Raw genomic sequence first — 23,393 nt, forward strand, 5'->3', positions numbered from 1 at the left:
TCTACAGTGTTTACAAAGTTTTTTCTATAATTTGACCTAGTGGCCTGATTTTTGACCTCTGATTACACAAGTTTCATGAGCATAATTATCGTTAACATGTTAACATGAGGATACATTTATAAATGTGACCTCTAGAGTTTTAGCAAGCTTTTCCTTCAATTTGACCTAGTTTTTGGATCCACATGACCCAGATTTAAACTTGACCTAGGGATTATTGATATTAACATTCTGTCCAAGCTTCTTAAAGATATGGTCATAAATAAACCTCTATAGTGTTAATAGGCTTTTCATTTAATTTGACCAGGTGACCTAGTTTTTAACTCCAAATGAACCAATATCGAACTCATCCAACATTTTATTGCGGGTAACATTCTGACCAAGTTTCATTAAGATTGTGTCCAAATTGTGACCTCTAGAGGGTTAACAGTCAAATTGTTGACGACGGACGACCACGGACTCAGGGCGATCACAATAGCTCACCTTGAAGCACTTCGTGCTCAAGTGAGCTAAAAATATTACTGGGTATGTCTACCTAAGTATTTGATTGCCCTTTTAAAAAAAATATATGCATATTAAAGTACATCAATTGTTCACCATGTTAAGGTCAATGAATCTACCATGTGAAGTTAAATGAATCTACCATGTTAAGATAAATGAATAACACTACTTTAAACTAAAACATAAAGGAAATTTACAGACAATGGAGGTCTAACATGTTCTTCACAATAACATAACAGGAAATAGAACTTGACATGTATTTCATCTGTTTTTCAATAACATAACATAAAATAGAAATGGACATGTATTTCATCTGTTTTTTTAAGTGCCATATTTCAAATATATTGATTGTCACATTTGCAAAAGGTACACTATGTAAAAGGATGATATGTACAGTTAATTCATGTGATAAAAGTTATATGACGTTATGAAAGTCTTTATGACCACATCTGCATATATACTTATGTGTTATTTGTTTTGTTGTTTAATATCAGGTAGTTTAAAGAGAGTTATTACAGAAATAAAGATTTTTAAACAAAATGCATTTTTTTTTTACAAAAGTATCAAGGATATGGGCTTTATGCATGAAACACCATTGGAACAGAAATATTTGATATGTCTCAAAAGACTAGCAATGGAAATATCACACTCGGAAGTAGCAAATGATCATCAGAGGAGCAAAAAACATTAAGAGAAAATGCAATTTCTCTTAAACTATCAGCATTCCAATTGAAAATTAGACATGTATATAATGATATCAAATGAACCTCAAACAGGGATTGACAACCAGAGTTGGTGGAAAACATTTCGAAGCAATTATTAACAAGAGCTGTCACAGAGACAGCGCGTTCGACTACTCCGTCGCTTTTATGTGTAAGGATTGAAAAGTTTTGGTGAAACATGCATGGATCACTTTAAATTGGATTAGAGTGATGCCAAACTTAATGCAAACTATAGTTATTTTACTTGTTTTTTAGTAAATTGGATGGTTTAGTACCATTGTATAAAATCTCAATGCAACACGATACATCAAGTAGTTGCTGAGATATCAACCTATGTGTGCCTACATGCAACACTTTTACCAGAATTTCAAAGTCAAATAATAAAGGCCCATTTGCACTATACTCAAATAAGTGTTATCTTACTTCATTAATTTGGTAAGTTATATAAATGGGAATACATATCCAAAGTTTCAATGCAGTAAATGATGTAGTTACTAGAGATAATGGCTTAAAGCTGCACTCTCACAGGTTGAACGTTTTGACGACTTTTTTTTATTTTTTGTCATGGAACAAGCTAATTTTTGAGAAAATCCATGTAAACCATTTATATAAGACTGCTGACAAAAAATCAGATGGCAGATTGTTATATAAAGTTCAAAAATTGATATTTTATGCATTTTCCTTATACTGTTAGTAACAGTTTAAGCAATAAAACATTAATTTTGGTATGGAAATATGAAAATCTACGATCAGATTTTTTGTCAGCAATCTTATATCATTGGTTTGCAAATATTTACGCCAAAATTTGCTCTTTCCAAGACACAAAATAAAAAAAGTTGCAAAAATGGTATATCTGTGAGAGTGCAGCTTTAAATGTTCATACCAGTATATGCAAAATCTTAAACAAGATGTCCAGCCGACGCTGCTGCCGACATAACGCAGAGTAGTATAGTTCTCCATTCTTCATTCAGTTCAGCTAAAAACAAAATGATTCTTACTTTTTTCAAATACTCAAATACTGTCATAACAGTTACAGCACTTTTATGAAAAAGGAAACTGAACATATCAGTCAGGAGAAGAATGTTTGTGCTAAAACATCTCTGAAAAGAAGGCCATTGCCTGGATTTTGAATTTGAAAATGAAAGTCATGATCTGGTTGATCAACATCAAAATCGTCCAGACGATCAAATATGTCTCCATTATCTAGACCAAAGTTGTGGAGGAAGGAGCAGGTCAATATTATCTGGCAGCATCGCTGGGGCTGTACACGAAGGCCATATGAAAGGCAAGGAAACCTGCGCTTCAACACACCGTATGTCTGTTCAATAATGACTCGAGTCTTTACTAGGGCTCTGTTATATCTGAAATTTATACAACAATCATATCATGGGCATATACTTATACAACGCAATTAATGTTAAAGGTACTAGACACTAGATGGTCCCAAAGTTAGCAATAACATGATCCAGTATGAGTGAAATGTCACTTACACATCTAAACAAATTTTAGCACATCTTATCATTTACATATGTTACATTTCTTTTATTTGCCCTGCTTGGCATGAGTATCATACCTTTCCTGTGCTTGTGATCGTGTGTTCAGGTATGGTGTTAGAAGGTAACGTCGGCACGCATAACCACTGTCACCAAGCAAGTAACCATCCATGACACCTGTTCGACATATTATATAATACAACATCAAAATACATCAGACATAATCAAATGCGGTCAATAAGAACATGAATATTTACACCTCACACTGCTTTTCAGGCTTCAACATGTAAAAACTATTAATAATCACAAATTTCTTAAGATATGATTTTGTGTATTTATTATTTTACAGTTTGCAATAATTTTAGAATCTTTGATTAATCTTGGATTTGGAAGCAATGGTACATAATAAAATGGTACAAAGATCTATTGCCAGACTGAGACACATACAATGACATACTTCATCACTTGACCATTGTTCAATTGCTCACCATTTATATAATGGTGAACAATTGAACAATGGTCAAGTGATGAAGAATGTCATTGTATGTGTGAAAAGGAATTGTTTCAAAAACATGACTACCTTAAAGCTGCACTCTCACAGATTGACCATTTTAACAACTATTTTATTTTTTGTCTTGGAAAGAGCAAATTTTTGGCGTAAATATCTGCAAACCAATGATATAAGATTGCTGACAAAAAATCTGATAGTAGATTTTCATATTTCCGTACCAAAATTAATGTTTTATTACTTAAACCCTTACTAACGGTTTAAGAAAAATGCATAAAATATCAATTTTTGAACAATCTGCCATCTGATTTTTGTCAGCAGTCTTATATAAATGGTTTACACATGGGTGAAAGTTTGAATTTTTCAAAATACTGAAAATAGGGTGTTTACATGGGGAAATGCCATTTTTACAATACATTATATAGGATAAATATTTTCTAAAATACTGAATTCAGTATCAATACTGAAAACTTTCACCCATGTTTACATGGATTCTCTCAAAAGTTGGCTTGTTCCAGGACAAAAAAATCAAAATAATTTGTCAAAACGTTCAATCTGTGAGAGTGCAGCTTTAAGAATATGAAACTGGAAGTTATGTCCATCAATTATTTTACTGAAAGTACCATATACAAATATTTTTTTAACTTTTTTCCCAATTACTTTGTTAATTTTTTTAAAAAAACAACAATTTTATTTTGCAAAAATCACAGATTTGTATCATAAAAAATCATTTTACATCAAGAATGATTCCAATTGAAAACATTTTAACAGAAATATTGACAACATGTTATGAAAATTTCAAGATTATGGAAGTTTTAGTACTGAAAGTTTTCACCCATTTTTAGGAAATAATCTACTTACAAACTTCCATTAACAAACGCCCTGTTAAATTATGTTTTACCATTTAAATATACCTGGCAATCTTAAACTCAGAAAATGTGTGTATTTGTATGGTTATATGACATTAAATGAGACATCAAAGTAAAAGAAAAATGCATTTTCATTGAAATACACGAGCATTGATTCATTTACCATTTTCCAAATCCAGGCATAAGGAAGATTGCCGGAATATGCGGGCATCATGGACACTTCCAGGCCACTTCACAACTACATTTTGAATCCGGAACCCAGCATCACATACCATCTGAAAATACAATGACAATTGTTGATTATGTTTCAGTCCAGTTGTTCATTTCTGGAGTAAGATTGAACAAAAAGAATGAGTATTACAATGACAAGAGGGCCATGATGGCCCTGTATCGCTCACCTGTAGCTTTGCTAAATAAAGTGAACATTCTGACCTATTATCATAAAGATCCAATGAAAAGTATGGCCCCTAGAGGCCACTCTTTTATTTGTCCCACTGACCTAGTTTTTTACCCCACATGACCCTATCAGTAGGCAATGCTTCAAACCAAATATTTAAGACCTAGTCCTTGTGGCTTCAGACAAGAAAATTTTAAAGTTTTTTCCTATATAAGCCTATGTTAAACTTGTGACACCCAGGGTGAGGCCTCTTTTCACCACAGGTGCACAAATTGAACAATCTTGGTAGCGGGCCACTAGGTTATGCCACATATAAAATGCCAATGTCTTGTTGGTTTAGACAAGAAGTTTTTTGTTCTATATAAGCCTATGCAAAACTTGTGACTCCCCCCAGGATAGGGCCTCTTCTCCCCAGGGGCATAAATTGAACAATCTTGGTAGAGGACCACTTGGTTATGATACATACCAAATATTGAATGCGTAGGCCTTGCATTTTCAGACAAGAAGATTTTTAAACACTTTCCTTATATAAGCCTATGTAAAACTTGTGACCCCCTAGGTGGGGCCTCTTATCACTTCAGGGGCATAATTTGAATAATCTCGGTAGAGAACCACAAGGTAAAGCTACATACCATATATCAAATGCCTAGGCCTTGTGGTTTTAGACAAGATTTTAAGTTTTCACTAAATAAGCCTATGTAAAACTTGCGACCCCCGGGCAGGGCCTCTTATCACTCCAGAGGCATAATTAGAACAATCTTGGTAGATGTCCATAAAGTAATTATACATGCCAAATATCAAAGCCCTAGGACTTCTAGTTTTGGAGAAGATTTGTTAAGTTTTCCATATCTAAGTCTATGTAAACCACGTGACCCGGGGCGGGGTCATTTTTGACCCCAGGGGCATAATTTGAACAATCTTGGTAGAGGTCCATTAGGTGATGCTACATATCAAATATCAAAGCTCTAGGCCTTGTGGTTTTGGAGGAGAATTTTTTTTAAGTTTTTCTTATCGGTTACCATGGCAACCAGAGTTTCGCATGGAATCCATGTCTTTGAACAACTTTGGTAGAGCTTCATGCAAGGAACATCCCTGCCAAGTTTCATCATGATTGGCCAAGGGGTTAAGGAGATGTTGTTCGAAGCAAAATGTTGACGAACGACATACATCAAGCGGTCACAAAAGCTCATTATGTCACTGCGTGACAGGTGAGCTAACCATAGGGCCATGGTGGCCCTGTATCGCTTACCTGCCATCGATCCATACTATTGGGACTTTCAGGATTGCAATGCATCAATATTTTGAGTTACTGGTTCTTCCTTAATTGTTAGTAATTAATGGATGCCACCAGGCGACAAGTTTACTTTGTTGTTAACAATCATGAATGAATGGAAGTTGTCATAGTATATTAATTAGCAAACAAAATACAAACAACATCTTCAAAGGGTTTTATTAATGTGTTTATTAAACATTTACTTGTGCCAAATTTTCTATAAAAACAAACATCTTCAAAATCAACAGAATGCATCAAAAAGTTGTGGGAACAAACCTTGAAAAGTATGATGGAAAAGATGGGTTCAAGGGAATGATATGAAGAAAATTTCTGATTTGTTGAATAGGGATTGGTATTAGCTGCAAAAAATGAGGGCATTAACAGTTCTAACACTGGACTTTTAACGTCAAGGTAACATGAAGGTGATGGTCACAATTGTAAGTGAATGGGAACTACATCAATAATGACAATGATAACATCAATGCAGACACAATGTAGTTGGTGACAACATTTTTACTTTTTCCAGGAAACAACTGAGCTCTAAGTTCTTTGGTTTTTGAATGTTTTAAATGTGTCAGTAATAGTATTCTTGTGCCAAGGTAACTATGACAGACAGATAGGCTAACAAAAATGTACAAATATGTACACTATTATTTGTGTAGACTGCACATACTGTTGAGTACAAATGTGAAACGTTCAATAGTAGTCAGCCAATTGCAAATGAGAACATGAAATTATATTGAATAGTAGCACATTGGTGACATATTTTTAAGATTTTTGCAAACAAGAGGCACATCAGTGCCTGTGCTGCACTGGCCTACAGGCTCAAGCAAAGGCCACCTAACAAACATTTTCGCCAAGTTAAATAGAAATACAATCATCGGTTTCTGAAGAAAAGTCATTTAAAGATTTTTCTATTTTTAGCTCTGATGCCCATGTTGTGCAGCGGACCAGAACGGTTTGGGCAATTTGAGTTAACAAGGACCACCAAAGGAACATTTCTGTCAAGTTTACTGAGATAAGATTATTGGTTTTTGATGAAGTTGTTTAAAGGTTTTTCCATTTTTTAGTCTTGGCGGCCATGTTGTGCAGCGGAATGGACCCATTTGATAGATTTTGGTTAAGGACCACCCAAGGAACATTTATGTTAAGTCTAATCAAAATCTGATCATCGATTTCTGAAAAGATGTCGTTTAAAACTTTTTCTATTTTTAGCTGCGCCGCCATGTTATGCAGTGGACCAGAAACATTTAGGCAATTTCGGTCATCGAACTTGACCTATATTTTTCTAGAGATGATCATTCTGACCAAGTTGAATTGAGTTAAGCCTAAAATTGTGACATCTATTATGTTCACAAGGTTTTTCTACTAATTGACCTAGTGACCTAGTTTTTGACCTGGGTTGACCCAATATGGAACTTGACCTAGCTTATGTTAAGATGATCATTCTGACCAAGTTTCATTAAGATAAGGCTAAAATTGTGACCTCTATTTTGTTCACAAGGTTTTTCTAATAATTGACCTAGTGACCTAGTTATTGACTGCGTATGACCCAATATCGAACTTGACCCAGATTTTATAGAGATGATCATTCTGACCAAGTTGCATTAAGATTAGCCTAAAATTGTGACCTCTATTGTGTTCACAAGGTTTTTGTACTAATTGACCTAGTGACCTAGTTATTGACCGCAGATGACCCAATATCGAACTTGACCTAGATTTTATAGAGATTATCATTCTGACCAAGTTGCATTGAGATTAGGCTAAAATTGTTACCTCTATTGTGTTCACAAGGTTTTTGTACTAATTGACCTAGTGACCTAGTTATTGACCGTGAATGACCCAATATCAAACTTGACCTACATTTTATAGCGATGATCATTCTGACCAAGTTGCATTGAGATTAGGCTAAAATTGTGACCTCTATTGTGTTCACAAGGTTTTTCTACTAATTGACCTAGTGACCTAGTTATTGACCGCGGATGACCCAATATCGAACTTGACCTACATTTTATAGAGATGATCATTCTGACCAAGTTGCATTGAGATTAGGCTAAAATTGTGACCTCTAATGTGTTCACAAGGTATTTCTACTAATTGACCTAGTGACCTAGTTTTTGACCCCAGATGACCCAATATCGAACTTGACCTAGATTTTATAGAGATGATCAGTCTGACCAAGTTTCATAAAGATTAGGTCAAAATTGTGACCTCTGTTGTGTTCACAAGGTTTTTCTAATAATTGACCTAGTGACCTAGTTATTGACTGCGGATGACCCAATATCGAACTTGACCTAGATTTTATAGAGATGATTATTCTGACCAACTTGCATTGAGATTAGGCTAAAATTGTGACCTCTATTGTGTTCACAAGGTTTTTGTACTAATTGACCTAGTGACCTAGTTGTTGACCGCGGATGACCCAATATCGAACTTGACCTACATTTTATAGAGATGATCATTCTGACCAAGTTGCATTGAGATTAGGCTAAAATTGTGACCTCTATTGTGTTCACAAGGTTTTTCTACTAATTGACCTAGTGACCTAGTTTTTGACCTGGGTTGACCCAATATGGAACTTGACCTAGCTTATGTTAAGATGATCATTCTGACCAAGTTTCATTAAGATAAGGCTAAAATTGTGACCTCTATTTTGTTCACAAGGTTTTTCTAATAATTGACCTAGTGACCTAGTTATTGACTGCGTATGACCCAATATCGAACTTGACCCAGATTTTATAGAGATGATCATTCTGACCTAGTTGCATTAAGATTAGCCTAAAATTGTGACCTCTATTGTGTTCACAAGGTTTTTGTACTAATTGACCTAGTGACCTAGTTATTGACCGCGGATGACCCAATATCGAACTTGACCTAGATTTTATAGAGATGATCATTCTGACCAAGTTGCATTGAGATTAGGCTAAAATTGTGACCTCTATTGTGTTCACAAGATTTTTGTACTAATTGACCTAGTGACCTAGTTATTGACCGTGAATGACCCAATATCGAACTTGACCTACATTTTACAGCGATGATCATTCTGACCAATTTGCATTGAGATTAGGCTAAAATTGTGACCTCTATTGTGTTCACAAGGTTTTTCTACTAATTGACCTAGTGACCTAGTTATTGACCGCGGATGACCCAATATCGAACTTGACCTAGATTTTATAGAGATGATCATTCTGACCAAGTTGCATTGAGATTAGGCTAAAATTGTGACCTCTAATGTGTTCACAAGGTATTTCTACTAATTGACCTACTGACCTAGTTTTTGACCCCAGATGACCCAATATCGAACTTGACCTAGATTTTATAGAGATGATCAGTCTGACCAAGTTTCATAAAGATTAGGTCAAAATTGTGACCTCTGTTGTGTTCACAAGGTTTTTCTAATAATTGACCTAGTGACCTAGTTATTGACTGCGGATGACCCAATATCGAACTTGACCTAGATTTTATAGAGATGATTATTCTGACCAACTTGCATTGAGATTAGGCTAAAATTGTGACTTCTATTGTGTTCACAAGGTTTTTGTACTAATTGACCTAGTGACCTAGTTGTTGACCGCGGATGACCCAATATCGAACTTGTCCTACATTTTATAGAGATGATCATTCTGACCAAGTTGCATTGAGATTAGGCTAAAATTGTGACCTCTATTGTGTTCACAAGGTTTTTCTACTAATTGACCTAGTGACCTAATTATTGACCGCGGATGACCCAATATCGAACTTGACCTAGATCTTATAGAGATGACCATTCTGACCAAGTTGCATTGAGATTAGGCTAAAATTGTGACCTCTATTGTGTTCACAAGGTTTTTCTACTAATTGACCTAGTGACCTAGTTTTTGACCCCAGATGACCCAATATCGAACTTGACCTAGATTTTATAGAGATGATCAGTCTGACCAAGTTTCATAAAGATTAGGTCAAAATTGTGACCTCTATTGTGTTCACAAGCAATTGTGAACGGACGGACGGACGGACGGACGGACGGACGGACGGACGGACGGACGGACGGACGGACGGACGGACGGACGACGGACGAAGAGTGATCACAAAAGCTCACCTTGTCACTACGTGACAGGTGAGCTAAAAAGTGAGTGTTTCTTCTGCATGATTGCAAGGAGTGTACTAGTGAAGATATAAGTACATTTAGAGCAAAAATTCATATGTCAGTCATTGAAATTAGACTTTCGGATAAACAAACCCGAATTCTTATACTATATTGCATGGAATCATGTTTTTGAACAAGCCCTGCTATATAAACTTCAGAATTTGAGCAAGCCCGGAAGACATTTTACTAGTGCGTGGCTTGCATGCTTGTGCTAATTTCGACCACTGATATGTTATTAAAACCATGAAATTTACAGGAAGAACTTTCAATCATACTATCACCATTGGCATTGCCAAGGCAAGTGAGTACACTATGAAAGTTGTTATAAGCTACATGCTAAGGCCAAACAATTTACAAATACAACATTGCAGCTTGGTAAGGATGACCATTACATTTCGTATAAAACTAGAACATCTATAAGATTTATTGACAACAAAACATTTATGATCTTTTTTCAGACAGTTATATCATTTTCAGTTGTATCAGTATGTAAGTTCTCACCTGCACATTGATAGAGTGATAGCCATTGCGATTTACATAGTCCTCCTCATACTGGTGAGGGGCATTTATTCGTATGTGGGTTCCATCCACCAGTCCAATGACATTTGGAAATCCTGAAAACGCAAACTTCCAATTAACATGTGTAAATATTCTAAGAAATGAAGAAATAAATTTATTATTTAAATTTAATCCATTTACAGCTATGGAGTGGAATGAGTAAATAACTAAGAGTTGGGTGGGAATGGTGGCGGGGTATATGCGATTATATCGACAATTTCATCCACAATATAATTTATATCTACAAATGTAATCAATGCACATCTACGTACAGTATATAAATATGATAAACTTTTGTCGTGGAAAAACTGAGAGGCTGAAAAATAAAATCCCAAAAGTAACTAAATAAGTTGCGAAAGCCCTTCAAAGGTTGATTCATGCCCCCCCCCCCCCCCATTTTATTTTATAAATAAATAATATATAAAATAAAAAAAATAATTCCACTATTGGCCCATACAGATTCGGAGTAGCTAAAAACAATACCAAAATGTAAATTAAAGAAGTGACGAAAGCCTGTACGAGGTAGATTCTTAACCCCCTCATACAACATCCCCACTCCTCCCACATAAACAAATCCCCACCCCTTTCACCTACTTTTGATCAACTAGTGTCCTTTATCAAATGTAGAATCTAGCTTGTTCATCAAGCAGCAACAATGCCAGGATATGAGACACCTCGTAGCATGTTCTATCATCATTTGACAACAGTAGCGCAACTGGAACAGAAAACAAGAGTATTTTTTACGATATGAATTAAACAAGGAGCTAAGTTTGAACCAGTATAATATGTCTTTCCAAACAACTGCTCTATTTCTAGTTTTCTTTTCACCCATAAATCAGTCTTAGGTACATTGCCTGGTTTTGGACAATTTCACATGGTTTAAAATAAGCGATATAATCATTAAACGTCATTAAAATGTATGCAATAAAACTGCTTACCTCTGACCAGTGTCAGGTACAAGCTGGTATCATGTGCCAGTCTGTGTCTCAGGGAGAAGTCATTAAAATGTATGCAATAAAACTGCTTACCTCTGACGAGTGTCAGGCACAAGGTGGTATCACGTGCCAGTCTGTGTCTCAGGGAGAAGTTATTAAAATGTATGCAATAAAACTGCTTACCTCTGACGAGTGTCAGGTACAAGCTGGTATCATGTGCCAGTCTGTGTCTCGGGGAGTAGTTATTATGAATGATGCTTCATATAATGGATAAAAACCAGGTAGGTATGGCTGCACGGCGCTCTGGAAAAAAATGGTTGACATACATTGTACATTTTAGACATTTGTAATATATTTGATCACTTGAGCCCAAAGCAAATTTGACAATGAATTTGTCGTACACTGCAAGTGATGACTGAAAAGGGACATCATTGCTCATCTGTTATGGAGACAACACTCAAGAAAATCATGCATATATGGTCACTGGTAACATTTGTAGAAAGTTTTATGTCAATATCAATATTTTTCAGCTATTGTCAAGTTGTTGTAGGATGATTTGGTTGCAGGAGAAGACGACTGAATGACTATCATATACCTGTAACTTTTTATTCTTTACAAACAGACAAGAGAAGAATTAAAGTCATGGTAATTACAATCTCACCCTACCCTGAAGCCATGCTGTCTAATTTAGTGTGTTCGACAAAAAATGGCTTTGGCATATAACGACAAAAATCGAGTAAACAGTGCCATATCAGGCCTTAATGGTCTAATAAAATAAGATTGTATATCACTGAGCATATTTTTTAACTTTGAGAAGGTTACAAACAACCGAATAATTTTCCTATATATTCTGTCTAACAAATTTGCATGTATCATAAAACTGATTTCTAGTGCTCCACGACTCCGAAACACAATTTATGGACATAAAGCTCCACTTGTGTACATTAAACATCATTAGAAAAAAAAGTTAATTCCCCTTAGAAAAGTAATATTGGTTGAACGTAACCACTGTATATTTGGTAAAATGACAATATCTGGAGTACGAGGACAAACAATGCGGTGAAAATGTAAATAATAAAAAGTAGATCAAGTAGATCCAGCATGTCCAGCCTGTTTTCTAAATCATTCAGTTTTAAAACCTATTTATATGTAAGGTAGCCAATTGTCTGAGATTGTACCACAGTACTTTGGTTCACAACTAATGGAAATAAGGCATGTAACAATGAGTAAGCACTTCTGATTTGGTGTAATTTGCCGTTAGAAAGCTACATACTGAATTAGAGTCGCCATCTTTGAGCACACCGAGTTGGATGTGTTCCAATATCTTTTCCATCCCACCATCTTTCTTGAAGGCTGTATGCAAGGAAGGATCAGTAACATATCAAGCTTGTCGGAAAACAGCTTGTTTCTTGTTTGCATATTCCCGACTAAAATAAAGATTCTTTCTTTTATCTTGTGGTTAAATGAGTTTAACACAATTATATAATGTTGTCTTTTATTTCTGGTTTAAAACTGCCATAAACTTTAAGACAGCTCCATATAAATGAAAATAAAACACACACACTAAAGTGACCACAAATTATTTGAAAACTTATTTTCATATTTTCAAAACTGCAATAATATTGTTATAATGGAAAAGTAGCGTTAACGATAATATTTAATTAAAAAACAATTAAATGATAACACAAGTTGTATAATCGTTAATATGACATTAAATATCCTTCTGGGCACTTTAGCTCATATCTTGAGAAGAGGCAAACATTTAATTCACCCTTTTTGTACATGCCTTTATCTTCAAGGGTCTACAATCTTGTCATAAAAGCGTGACTATCATCATTTGTCAGATAAATATAACTATTGATATTTTCAAAACCTACCTTGCAGTATAATGGCGAGTTGATCCGGCAGATTTTTTCACCCCAGGATCAACTAAGAGAGATGTAAGTATCTTATACACCTTCCGCAACCCATCCATCTGTAAAGTATAACAAGACACTTATAAGGATATTTATCATGAATTTAAAACATTAAAGAAACCTTTCTTTATAGACTAACATGACAGTCAGCCTAAGGAGTATGTGAATTCCTGGCATGTTAAATTTTAAGTCAATTAGAATTAGAGCTTTCAATGGATGATATTAGTATCCAGCACAACTTTCTGTTTCGTAAAAAAATAAGTTTAATAATCGAAGGGCAATAACTATAAATTATCATACACAAAATAAACAAGATATGTTTTGATGTTTGCTCCCCCTCCTGCCCCCTTGGACATTGGATGCCTTTGAGGCAGTTTACAGATTATGACTATTCAAAATGGGATGATAGTAGGTTCAGCTTTTAATCATGTTCAGATATTGATAAATATTTGCAGATAAAAATATATTGTCTTAGCAGCAGGGAATAAGTAAATATGATGTAAATCTAAATGATGAATATGACTTATGACCATGACCTTTGACTCTATGATCTCAAAATCTGTAGGGGTCATCAACTGGTCACCCTCTCCCTAAATATTAAGTTTAAGGGCCATGGAATCAGGCATTGCTGAGTTATCACACAAACAAGCTGTTTACATTCAAGGTCACTGTAACCTTGACCTTTGACCCGATGACTCCTAAATTCAATCGGGGTCATCTACTGGACATGCCCAGCCTCCATGTCAAGTTTGAAGATCATAGGTCTAGGCATTGTTTAGATATCACTTGGAGAAGCTTTGTTAACCTTTTCGCATTAAAGGTCACTGTTACCTTGAACATTGGCCCAATGACCCCTTAAATCAATAGGGGTCATCTACTGGTCAGGTCTAACCTTCACGTCAAGTTTGATGACAATAGGTCCAGTTATTGTCGAGTTTGCATTCAACGTCACTGATACCTTTACCTTTGACCCCTAAAATCAATAGGGGTCATCTACTGGTCAGGGCAAACCTCCAAGGCAGGTTTGAGGGCCGTGTGTGCAGGCATTGTCTAGTTATAACTCGGACAACCTTTTATCATTCTAGGTCACTGTGACCTTGACTTTTGACCTGATGACCCCTAAAATATAAATGGGTCATCTACTGGTCAGCCTCCATGTCAAGCTTGATGACCATAGGTATAGGCATTGTTGAGTTATCACTCAGACAAGCTTTGAGAACATTTTACCATTAAAGGTCACTGTGACCTTGATATTTGACCTGATGACATCTAAAATCAATAGGGGTCCTCTACTGTTCAGGCTCAACCTTCATGTCAAGTTTGATGACCATACGTTCAGGAATTGTCGAGTTATCGATCGGACAAGCTTTGGTCTATGGACGAACCAACTGACCGACTGACATGTGCAAAGCAATATACCCCTTATTCTTTGAAGGGGGCATAAAAATGTACACAAAATGTTTCTTGTGCATGGCACTCCTCTCAACACAGTCAATATATGAGTTATTGAGAAAAGTAGACTTGTCCTGATGGATAGACAGACAGGAAAACTTTATTCTTATATAGCCCCTAATATAGAAACTCAAAAAGACAATATAGAAGGGCTCCCCTGATTCACTCTCACAATCATTCAGATTTTACTAAATTAAATAATATTGATACTGAAGTTGTAGAAATATTTACATTTAAAATATAACTTATACACTTACAATATTCTTATCAGTTATCAGGGCATTTTTCTACCTAAAATAAGGTACTTCAACCAAGAAAGAAAATTATCCACAAAAGTACAGAGGTGGCATGAAAGCTTGAGTATTTGTTTTCAAGTTCATGATTTTATTATATTAAGAGATTTCCTTAGAAATACTATTTCAACTATACAATCCAGACATAATTAAACTAAACATACACTGTATATAAATTGAGAACATTAATGATTTTGATCAAAACACGCATTTGAGGACAAAAGCTCAGTAAGCATAATCAGGGTTCATACAACCAGATCCATAAAAAAATTCAAGGAGTTTTTAATGAGATTTCAAGGACCTTTTTCGATTTCCAATGACTATTGTTGATAACAATTATTTTCTGCACATTAAGACATAATTTACAGCAATCTATGAAAATAACACAACTTTGTGATACAGTTACCTGTCAAAGTTTTATTAACCCTTTAAACGTGTATAATGTATCGTCTAATACCTCTGAGATACTTAAGCACATCTCTATACTCTTTCCCTGTCCTGTTACATTTACAAGGAAATGGTGAACTTGTCTAGGGTATAAATGCTTGTGCAAATACTAACTAGAGCTATCACTGAAGGTTATAAATACCCCGAACGCCGTCTCTTGTTATGATTTATCATAGTATGAAGTTTTATGCTATTCCATTTAGTAGTTTTCAAGTTACTTTCCGGACAAAAGTTTGACAAAAAACACAGAAAAAGGCAATAACTCTGTAATTTGCTAAAATAATGTAATGATTCATGTACATTGAACTCCTTCTTATTGTGTTGTACCATTGTATAAAGTTTTATTACATCCCATCCGGTAGTTTTCAAGTTATACTCCGGACAAGAAAAAAGTAACAAAGGGCAATGACTCTGTAATTGGCTGAAAAAGAATTGCATTTCCAGTGCACTGCACTATTTCTCATTATGATCTATCACTGTATGAAGTTTTATTAAATTCCATCCAATACTTTTCAAGTTATGCTTCGGACAAGAAAAAGTAACAAAAGGGTAGTAACTCTGTAATTAGCTGAAATAGAATTGCGGTTCCTGTACACTGCACTCCCTCTCATTATGATCTATCATTGAATGAAGTTTTATAAAATTCCATCATGTAGTTTTCAAGTTATGCTCCATACAAGAAAAAGTAACAAAGGGCAATGACTCTGTAATTAGCTGAAATAGAATTGCGGTTCCTGTACACTGCACTCCCTCTCATTATGATCTATCACCGTAAAAAGTTTTATTAAATTCCATCCAATAGTTTTCAAGTTATGCTCCGGACAAGAAAAAGGAACAAAGGGCAGTAACTCTGTAATAGGCTGAAATATAATTGCGATTCCTGTATACTGCACTCCCTCTTATTATGATCTATCACTGAATGAAGTTTTATAAAATTCCATCCGGTAGTTTTCAAGTTATGCTCCGGACAAGAAAAAGTAACAAAGGGCAATGACTCTGTAATTAGCTGAAATAGAATTGCGATTTCTATACACTGCACTCCCTCTCATTATGATCTATCACTGTAAGAAGTTTTATTAAATTCCATCCAATAGTTTTCAAGTTATGCTCCAGACGAGAAAAAGTAACAAAGGGCAGTAACTCTGTAATAGGCTGAAATATAATTGCGATTCCTGTATACTGCACTCCCACTCATTATGATCTATCACTGTATGAAGTTTTATAAAATTCCATCCAATAGTTTTCAAGTTATGCTCCGGACAAGAAAAAGTAACAAAGGGCAATGACTCTGTAATTAGCTGAAATAGAATTGCGGTTTCTGTACACTGCACTCCCTCTCATTATGATCTATCACTGTAAGAAGTTTTATTAAATTTCATCCAATAGTTTTCAAGTTATGCTCCAGACGAGAAAAAGTAACAAAGGGCAGTAACTCTGTAATAGGCTGAAATATAATTGCGATTACTGTATACTGCACTCCCTCTCATTATAATCTATCACTGTATGAAGTTTAATTAAATTACATCCAATAGTTTTCAAGTAATGCTCCGGACAAGAAAAAAAACAAAGGACAGTAACTCTGTAATTAGCTGAAATAGAGTTATGGTTCTTGTGCACTGCAGTTCCTCTCATTGTGCTTTACCATTGTATTAAGTTTTAATAAATTCCATCTAGTAGTTTGCAAGTTAATGTCTGAAAAAAATTGACAGCAATAAAAACTAATAAAGGGTAATAACTCAGTAATTAGCTAAAGTAGAGTTATGGTTCTTGAACACTGCACTTTCTATCGTTGTGCTTTACCACTGTATGAAGTTCCAATGAATTCCATCCAGTACTTTTCAAGTTATACTCGGGACAAAAAAGTAACAAAGGGCAATAACTCAGTGATAAGCAAGAATAGAGTTATGGTTATTGTAGACTGCACTTCCTCTCATTATGCTCTACCATTGTATGAAGTTGAATTCAATAGTTTTTAAGTAATGCTCCGGACAAGGTAAATTGCAACGGACCGACCAACCGACAAACTGATCGACCGACTGACCGACCACAGGGTGACTCCAATGTACCCCCTTCAAACTTCGTTTGTTGGGGAAATAATAATAGGCAGATTTCTCTTTTGTTTTTCTGACTTTGAGTTTGATTTCAGGGAAGACTCACCCCCTGAACTGATATCAATCAAATGCAATGTTTACACATCGGTTTATGTTTATTTTTTCGTGGTCAACTAGTCTATCTTAAGCAAAACGCCACTTTTTGTTAAAAACACAAGAAACAACAGCAAAAACAAAACAAAGAACAGAAATAGACTTAACCAGTGTCCGCATTAATTGTACTCTTTGGATAAAAACCGGTACCATACCCATACCATCGTACGCATGGCAACATATTCGAAAAGTAAATGAAGGTCCACTTAAATAGAAGTTTTTTTCTAAAGATGAACCTCTTTTACTACAAAATACAGACACTTCTTTTGTGACAGAACAAGGAAATTTAAAGACGGTTTCTGAAAATACAAGCACTTTCCAAGCAGTTTTCACATAGATTTAAAGAGCTTTTTTAGCAAAATTAAAGACTTGTCATCCAGCAGCCTAAAAATCAAGTACTTTTCAAGTCCGTGCGAAACTTGGCATTTGCTGCATCATTACTCAATACTCAACTTTAATTAGTATTCCCACACTTAAAATCTGTTTCAAGGATATCAATTTACAAGGTATAACAACCGAATGAAGTAATTGACTGTGCTACAGAGCACAGATAAAATACTGCTTCTTTATCAGCTCAAAATGGGAAACCTTTTGAGAACAATCAAAACATTTCAATTGTTTTCTTGTTTTGGCTATAGATTGAATTAAAACATCATTTAAACAAACTAAAATGTCTTTTGATGATTTTAGAGAAAAATAGTATGCACAATTTCTTTTTCACACAGTGTATCGTTCAACTTTCTCGTTGATAATTTATCACCCAAAGCCCCATCTGATATGTATGTACAAAGTCTATAGTCAATGAGATAACAAGACTCTAGATTATGACATTGATTGAAATTTTAATTATTTGATTGAGATTTAACTATCATTTTGCATGAAATACTTAACGATTTAAAATGACTTTAAAGCATACATATCTAGTTCTTGCTTGACATTGTGACATTTAACAGGCATATTGATATGTGGAATATTAAAACTTACTGGTAAAAATTGGCTTCAAAGCATACAAAGTCATTTAAAGACTCAATGTCAATGGCATCTGATTTGATCCATGACTTTGTCTGCTCTCCGTGTCAAGAAGACAAGCTTAATACTGAGGCCAAGCATTTCTGTAGGGACTGCTCCAAATACTTATGTGACAAATGCCTGACATTTCACTCCAAACTCTTCAAACAGCATGTTGTGTTGGACCATAAGAATGTGGACAAGTGGGTGGGGCAGGGCGACGCCCTCATTTCATGTGACCTTCACCCTGGTAAGGTCATTGAACTTCTGTGTGAGGACCATGCTGAGATGTGCTGCCACCTCTGTGTGTCCTTGAATCACAGGTTAGTGATAATATTATGACTTATTTGACTGCATCTGTTTAATTGACACCAAGATATCTTAGGATGAATAATTTAATCACTCAATGTTGATTTCCCTCATGATTTGAGAGGATACTAGAGCAATGTGAACTGATTATTTTTCAGTAAGGGTTAAAGGTCTAAAACTGTCCATTATGTCAGATAAAGAACAAACCGAGGCACGCAGTGTGGATGTTTTTTTCCGCTGACATAATGGACAGTTAGAGGTGTTTCACTTACTTAAAACAAGTAAACACAGAGGTCAAAATCATGATTTCATGGCGCTATTGTTTACTTATTGGACAGTCTGTTATTTACCATTTGAAAAGATACTAATCATGGATATCTCTTAGGCAAAGCAAAATCATTTTTACGCTTATTTACGTGTACATGTATATCAATTGTAAATAATTGTTTGGTTATCATTTCAAATAATCATTTTTAGAATACAACCTATATTTACAGCTAATGAAATTACAGATAGGCAATCATTAAGTACTTTGATTAAGAGGATTAATCATTAAGAACTTCAACTTTTGCGGGTGTTTAAAGGTCCGCACACTGCAACTTATCCGAAACACAATCCCCGTGTCAGATTTTGCGTTGACAATGTGTCAATCAATGAGGTTGTAACCTAAGTCAGTTAGATGACCTGAGTTAAAATATTATGATTAAGAAGGGCTCGTTCGCTACGCTCTCTACGGCCATTCTTAATCATTAAGATTTAAATTCATCTAACTTTTACTTAAAAGTCAACTTCTATGGACATAAAACAAATCCTAACTGTGTTTTCATTGTTTATTATTCACGTAATACGGAAACCTTTTAAATCCAAGAGTTTTTCAGTTTATACAACTTATAAACATGTTCCTTTGCCCTAACGGCTGCACAAACCTCAGTCACATCTTCAAATTCAACATATATTTATAATTATTTATTAAACCCTAGTAATAAAAGGGCCTTTAAGTATTTTTCTTCAAATAGTTTTACACAAACAAACAAACTTTATACACAACAACAGAGCTGTAGGCAAAAGGTTTTTATTAACTAGTATATTTATTCAACTTTTTTATTCGAATATTCGAATACCGATTTTGACATTCAAATACCAAATGTTTGATGGCATATTCGAATATTTGTTTGCATCCCTATAATGTTGTGAAAATGGCTCTTCGTAGCAAAAGTGTGACAAATGTTTACATGAGTAAATTACTACAATTTGGACATCTCTTTGATGTTATAAAAACAGCAAAGTCAATTGACACAGACGAAATAGCCCTCAATGATATCCCTTGATATTTGGGGATGGTATGACAGACACTGTTTGTGTATTAAAAAATCATATTTATTTACTGACTAAGCCGTTTTGGACTGAAATTTACAAGAAGAGGATTTTTTCAAACCAATTTTTTAGTCCTTTTCTTTTACTTAATTCCATCCGGCAAAGTCCAAATCAAACCAGACCAGCAAATTGTCGGTTTTAGAAGCCCTGTAAACAATCATCTCTTCTCAATTGACTAACTTTATGCCTCAGATTATGTACATAAACTGATTTCAAAGCTGAAATGTTGATTACTTTTATCAGTAAGTGAAATATAACAACTAAACGTTATTAAATACAAATGTAGCTTCAAAATATATAGCTATATAGGACACTGTGTTACATTTAAATAACACATAAAACTATTTTATATTCTATAGATGTTTAATCCAGTCACTAATTCACCATTCTTACATCCTACAGGATGTGCAGAACCATCAGCTTGATCTCAGACCTGGCCAAGGATGTATACGAGATGGCCGATTTCAAGCAGCTTCCATCCAATGTTGCTAAGATAACAACAAGCCTGAACCAGGTTAGAGAGGTCAGAAAGAAAAACCAATGCACATTAAAGACTTCTGGCAAGTCCATGCTGACAAAGATCAAGGACTTAAGGAAGTCACTGAACCAGCTGCTAGATAAGCTGGAGAAGAGGACAGTGAAACAGATGGACAGTGTCCTGGCTGACCTGGATGACACACTACAGAAGGACATTGACTCCTGCACACTCATACATGACCAGCTTAAGGCCTTGATGGACACCATCCTATCCCAGGGCAAGGACGATGAGTCAAGCTCCTACATTGGCTTCAGAAAGTGTGAAGAGAAGATGGCAGAAGCCAACAGCCTGCTTCAGGAGATGTCCACAAAACCTGAATCGACCACTAGTTTCCAGTCTGATACCAGAGTTACACAACTGCTGTCTGATATGCATTCATTAGGCAAGATCCTTGGGAACTCCGAATCACCGACTGGCCATCAAAAGTCTGACAAGAAGTCTTCAAAACAGATCAGGCCATTGCATGATATATCAGGGGTTTTCACAGTTAAAAACAAATCTACTTTCAAAGTGAAAATCAAGCCAGATAAACATACCTGTGAAAATATGGGTATAACAGAACTTCCATCAGGAGAGATTATTCTTGTAGATAACAGCAATAACAGAGTGAAGGTATTAAATATGAAGTATAAGGTAATTACCCAGTGTGATGTAACTCCAAGGCCCCAGGACATCTGTCATGTGACTGGTAATCAGGTGGCTGTAGCAGTAAACTGTGTTGGTCCTGTCAGGCATGAGGTCCACTTTCTCACTGTGTCAGCTGGCAAAATCAAGATGACCATGAGGTTCTCAGTTGACCATGACTGCATGTCCATCAGGCACCATGGAGACCAGCTGTATGTGTGCTCCAATTCTGCCCTGTACCTCTACACCACAGACAGCAAGCTAGTCAAGAAGATATATGAAGACACATCAGGAGGGAGGACAGTGGCTAACTTTGTTTTAAACCAAGATGGCAAAAGGATATACATCTGTGACTCTACAAATAGCAAGATCATTACAATTGACATCAATGGCAGTATTCTAGCCACACTGAAGGATCCAAACATTGGAAGGCCATGTGGTGTACATGTGAGTGAGGATGGACATGTGTTTGTGAGTTCATGGGTCTCCAACACAGTGGTGCAGGTTGACCAGGAAGGCAGGAAGAAGCTGGCCACACTGGTCAGGAGTGGAGAGGGCATCAAATATCCATGGGCAGTTTGGTACAGCACCCACACTGGCAGATTGATTGTGGGTGGATCACAAGATGACATTCAGGTGATGGAACTCCAGTAGAGAGACAGTCAGAAAGTCAACAAAAGTTTGGAATAGTTGTTGAAGTGATGGAAGGAAGCATTCAGAGAGACAGAAACTATGTTTAATTCAATTCATTATAATATGTATGCTAATCTAGATTTTACTTATTTGACTTTCTAAATACATTTGTTGATTAACAAGAAAACCCCAGAAATAATGTAAATTCAATAAGTATGTGTGTTTGCTTATATTCAATGATTGATATTTGTAATTGTTAAAACCTTTTTTTAATTTACTTCTGTATCATGCAATACCTCATGAAATGATTTAATATTAGGGATGCAAACGAATGGCAAAATTGATATTTGAATATTCGGTAATTCTTGCGATCGAATATTCGAATATTCGATTGAATTACCGAAATACATATTTTGGAAGATGTAGTAAACTACTATTATTATTCGCTTAAGTAATAGCCGGGGCAATTTTACCTTACTTTGTCGCAGCCAGTACGCGCGGCAGACCCCGATTTCCCCCTAATGAGCCTTTGAAATTCGCAATTTTCAGGAAGAAAAAACAATACATTATAAACAGACAAACAACAAAATCGAATAATTTCAATTCCGCTGCCTTTATACGAGTAAACAATGTGATATTAGATGGATTCCTGGTCAAATAGCGTTTTGCACCAACGGAGGGTCTTTCTGTAGGACAAGCAGCCTCGTTCTGAGATTGACTTCTAAATTGACTAAATATAACTATGGAAACCCCAAACCAACTCGGGAACTAGTAAAATAATAAAACTAAAACATATCTGGATTTGACTCATCCAGTGTTCAACAATAGAGGAAGTATATTCTAAAACGCTATACTATACATTTACATTTCAAAGCACGAACATTGTATCGAAACAGGGAAAACAGTTAAAAGCACATACATGTAACAACATTATTGTAGCTCAGCTTAATTTGCAGCCAAATCAAAACATTGGTCTTAAAGCCGATTCCTATTGAGTTATTGTTAAAGTACGGGGACTTTTTACAGTACCCTACGATATGTCCATAAATTACATATGACCCGTGTTTTGTGTATTGTCATCACATTCACACCTCTGGCATTATGGGCCAGTCGTTGTAAAAGCAAAATAAACAAACTTTATAAACAACAACAGTGTTACAGTGTTGTAGGCAGAAGGTTTTATATTATCTCTATTGAAAATTAGTATTATTACCGG

The 23,393-nt window shown here is 35.4% G+C and overlaps 2 protein-coding genes across 2 annotated transcripts; one reads left to right on the forward strand and one right to left on the reverse strand.

Annotated features, from left to right (window-relative positions):
• Positions 1–1,831: 1,831 nt before the first annotated feature.
• Positions 1,832–10,423, reverse strand: LOC128243750 (putative nuclease HARBI1). The gene is made up of 4 exons (XM_052961676.1): positions 10,388–10,423; positions 4,254–4,365; positions 2,794–2,890; positions 1,832–2,581 (listed from the first exon to the last, which is right to left on the reverse strand). The coding sequence occupies exons 2-4, from the start codon at positions 4,363–4,365 to the stop codon at positions 2,290–2,292; spliced, it is 501 nt and encodes a 166-aa protein (XP_052817636.1). The 5' UTR covers positions 10,388–10,423; the 3' UTR covers positions 1,832–2,289.
• An 8,297-nt stretch (positions 10,424–18,720) lies between these two features.
• LOC128244092 (uncharacterized) lies at positions 18,721–22,357 on the forward strand. The gene is made up of 2 exons (XM_052962108.1): positions 18,721–19,022; positions 20,785–22,357. The coding sequence occupies exons 1-2, from the start codon at positions 18,721–18,723 to the stop codon at positions 22,196–22,198; spliced, it is 1,716 nt and encodes a 571-aa protein (XP_052818068.1). The 3' UTR covers positions 22,199–22,357.
• Positions 22,358–23,393: the final 1,036 nt, after the last annotated feature.

This window comes from Mya arenaria, chromosome 8 (genome assembly GCF_026914265.1).
Source record: "Mya arenaria isolate MELC-2E11 chromosome 8, ASM2691426v1".
In the NCBI taxonomy this organism is placed as follows: Eukaryota; Metazoa; Mollusca; class Bivalvia; order Myida; family Myidae; genus Mya; species Mya arenaria.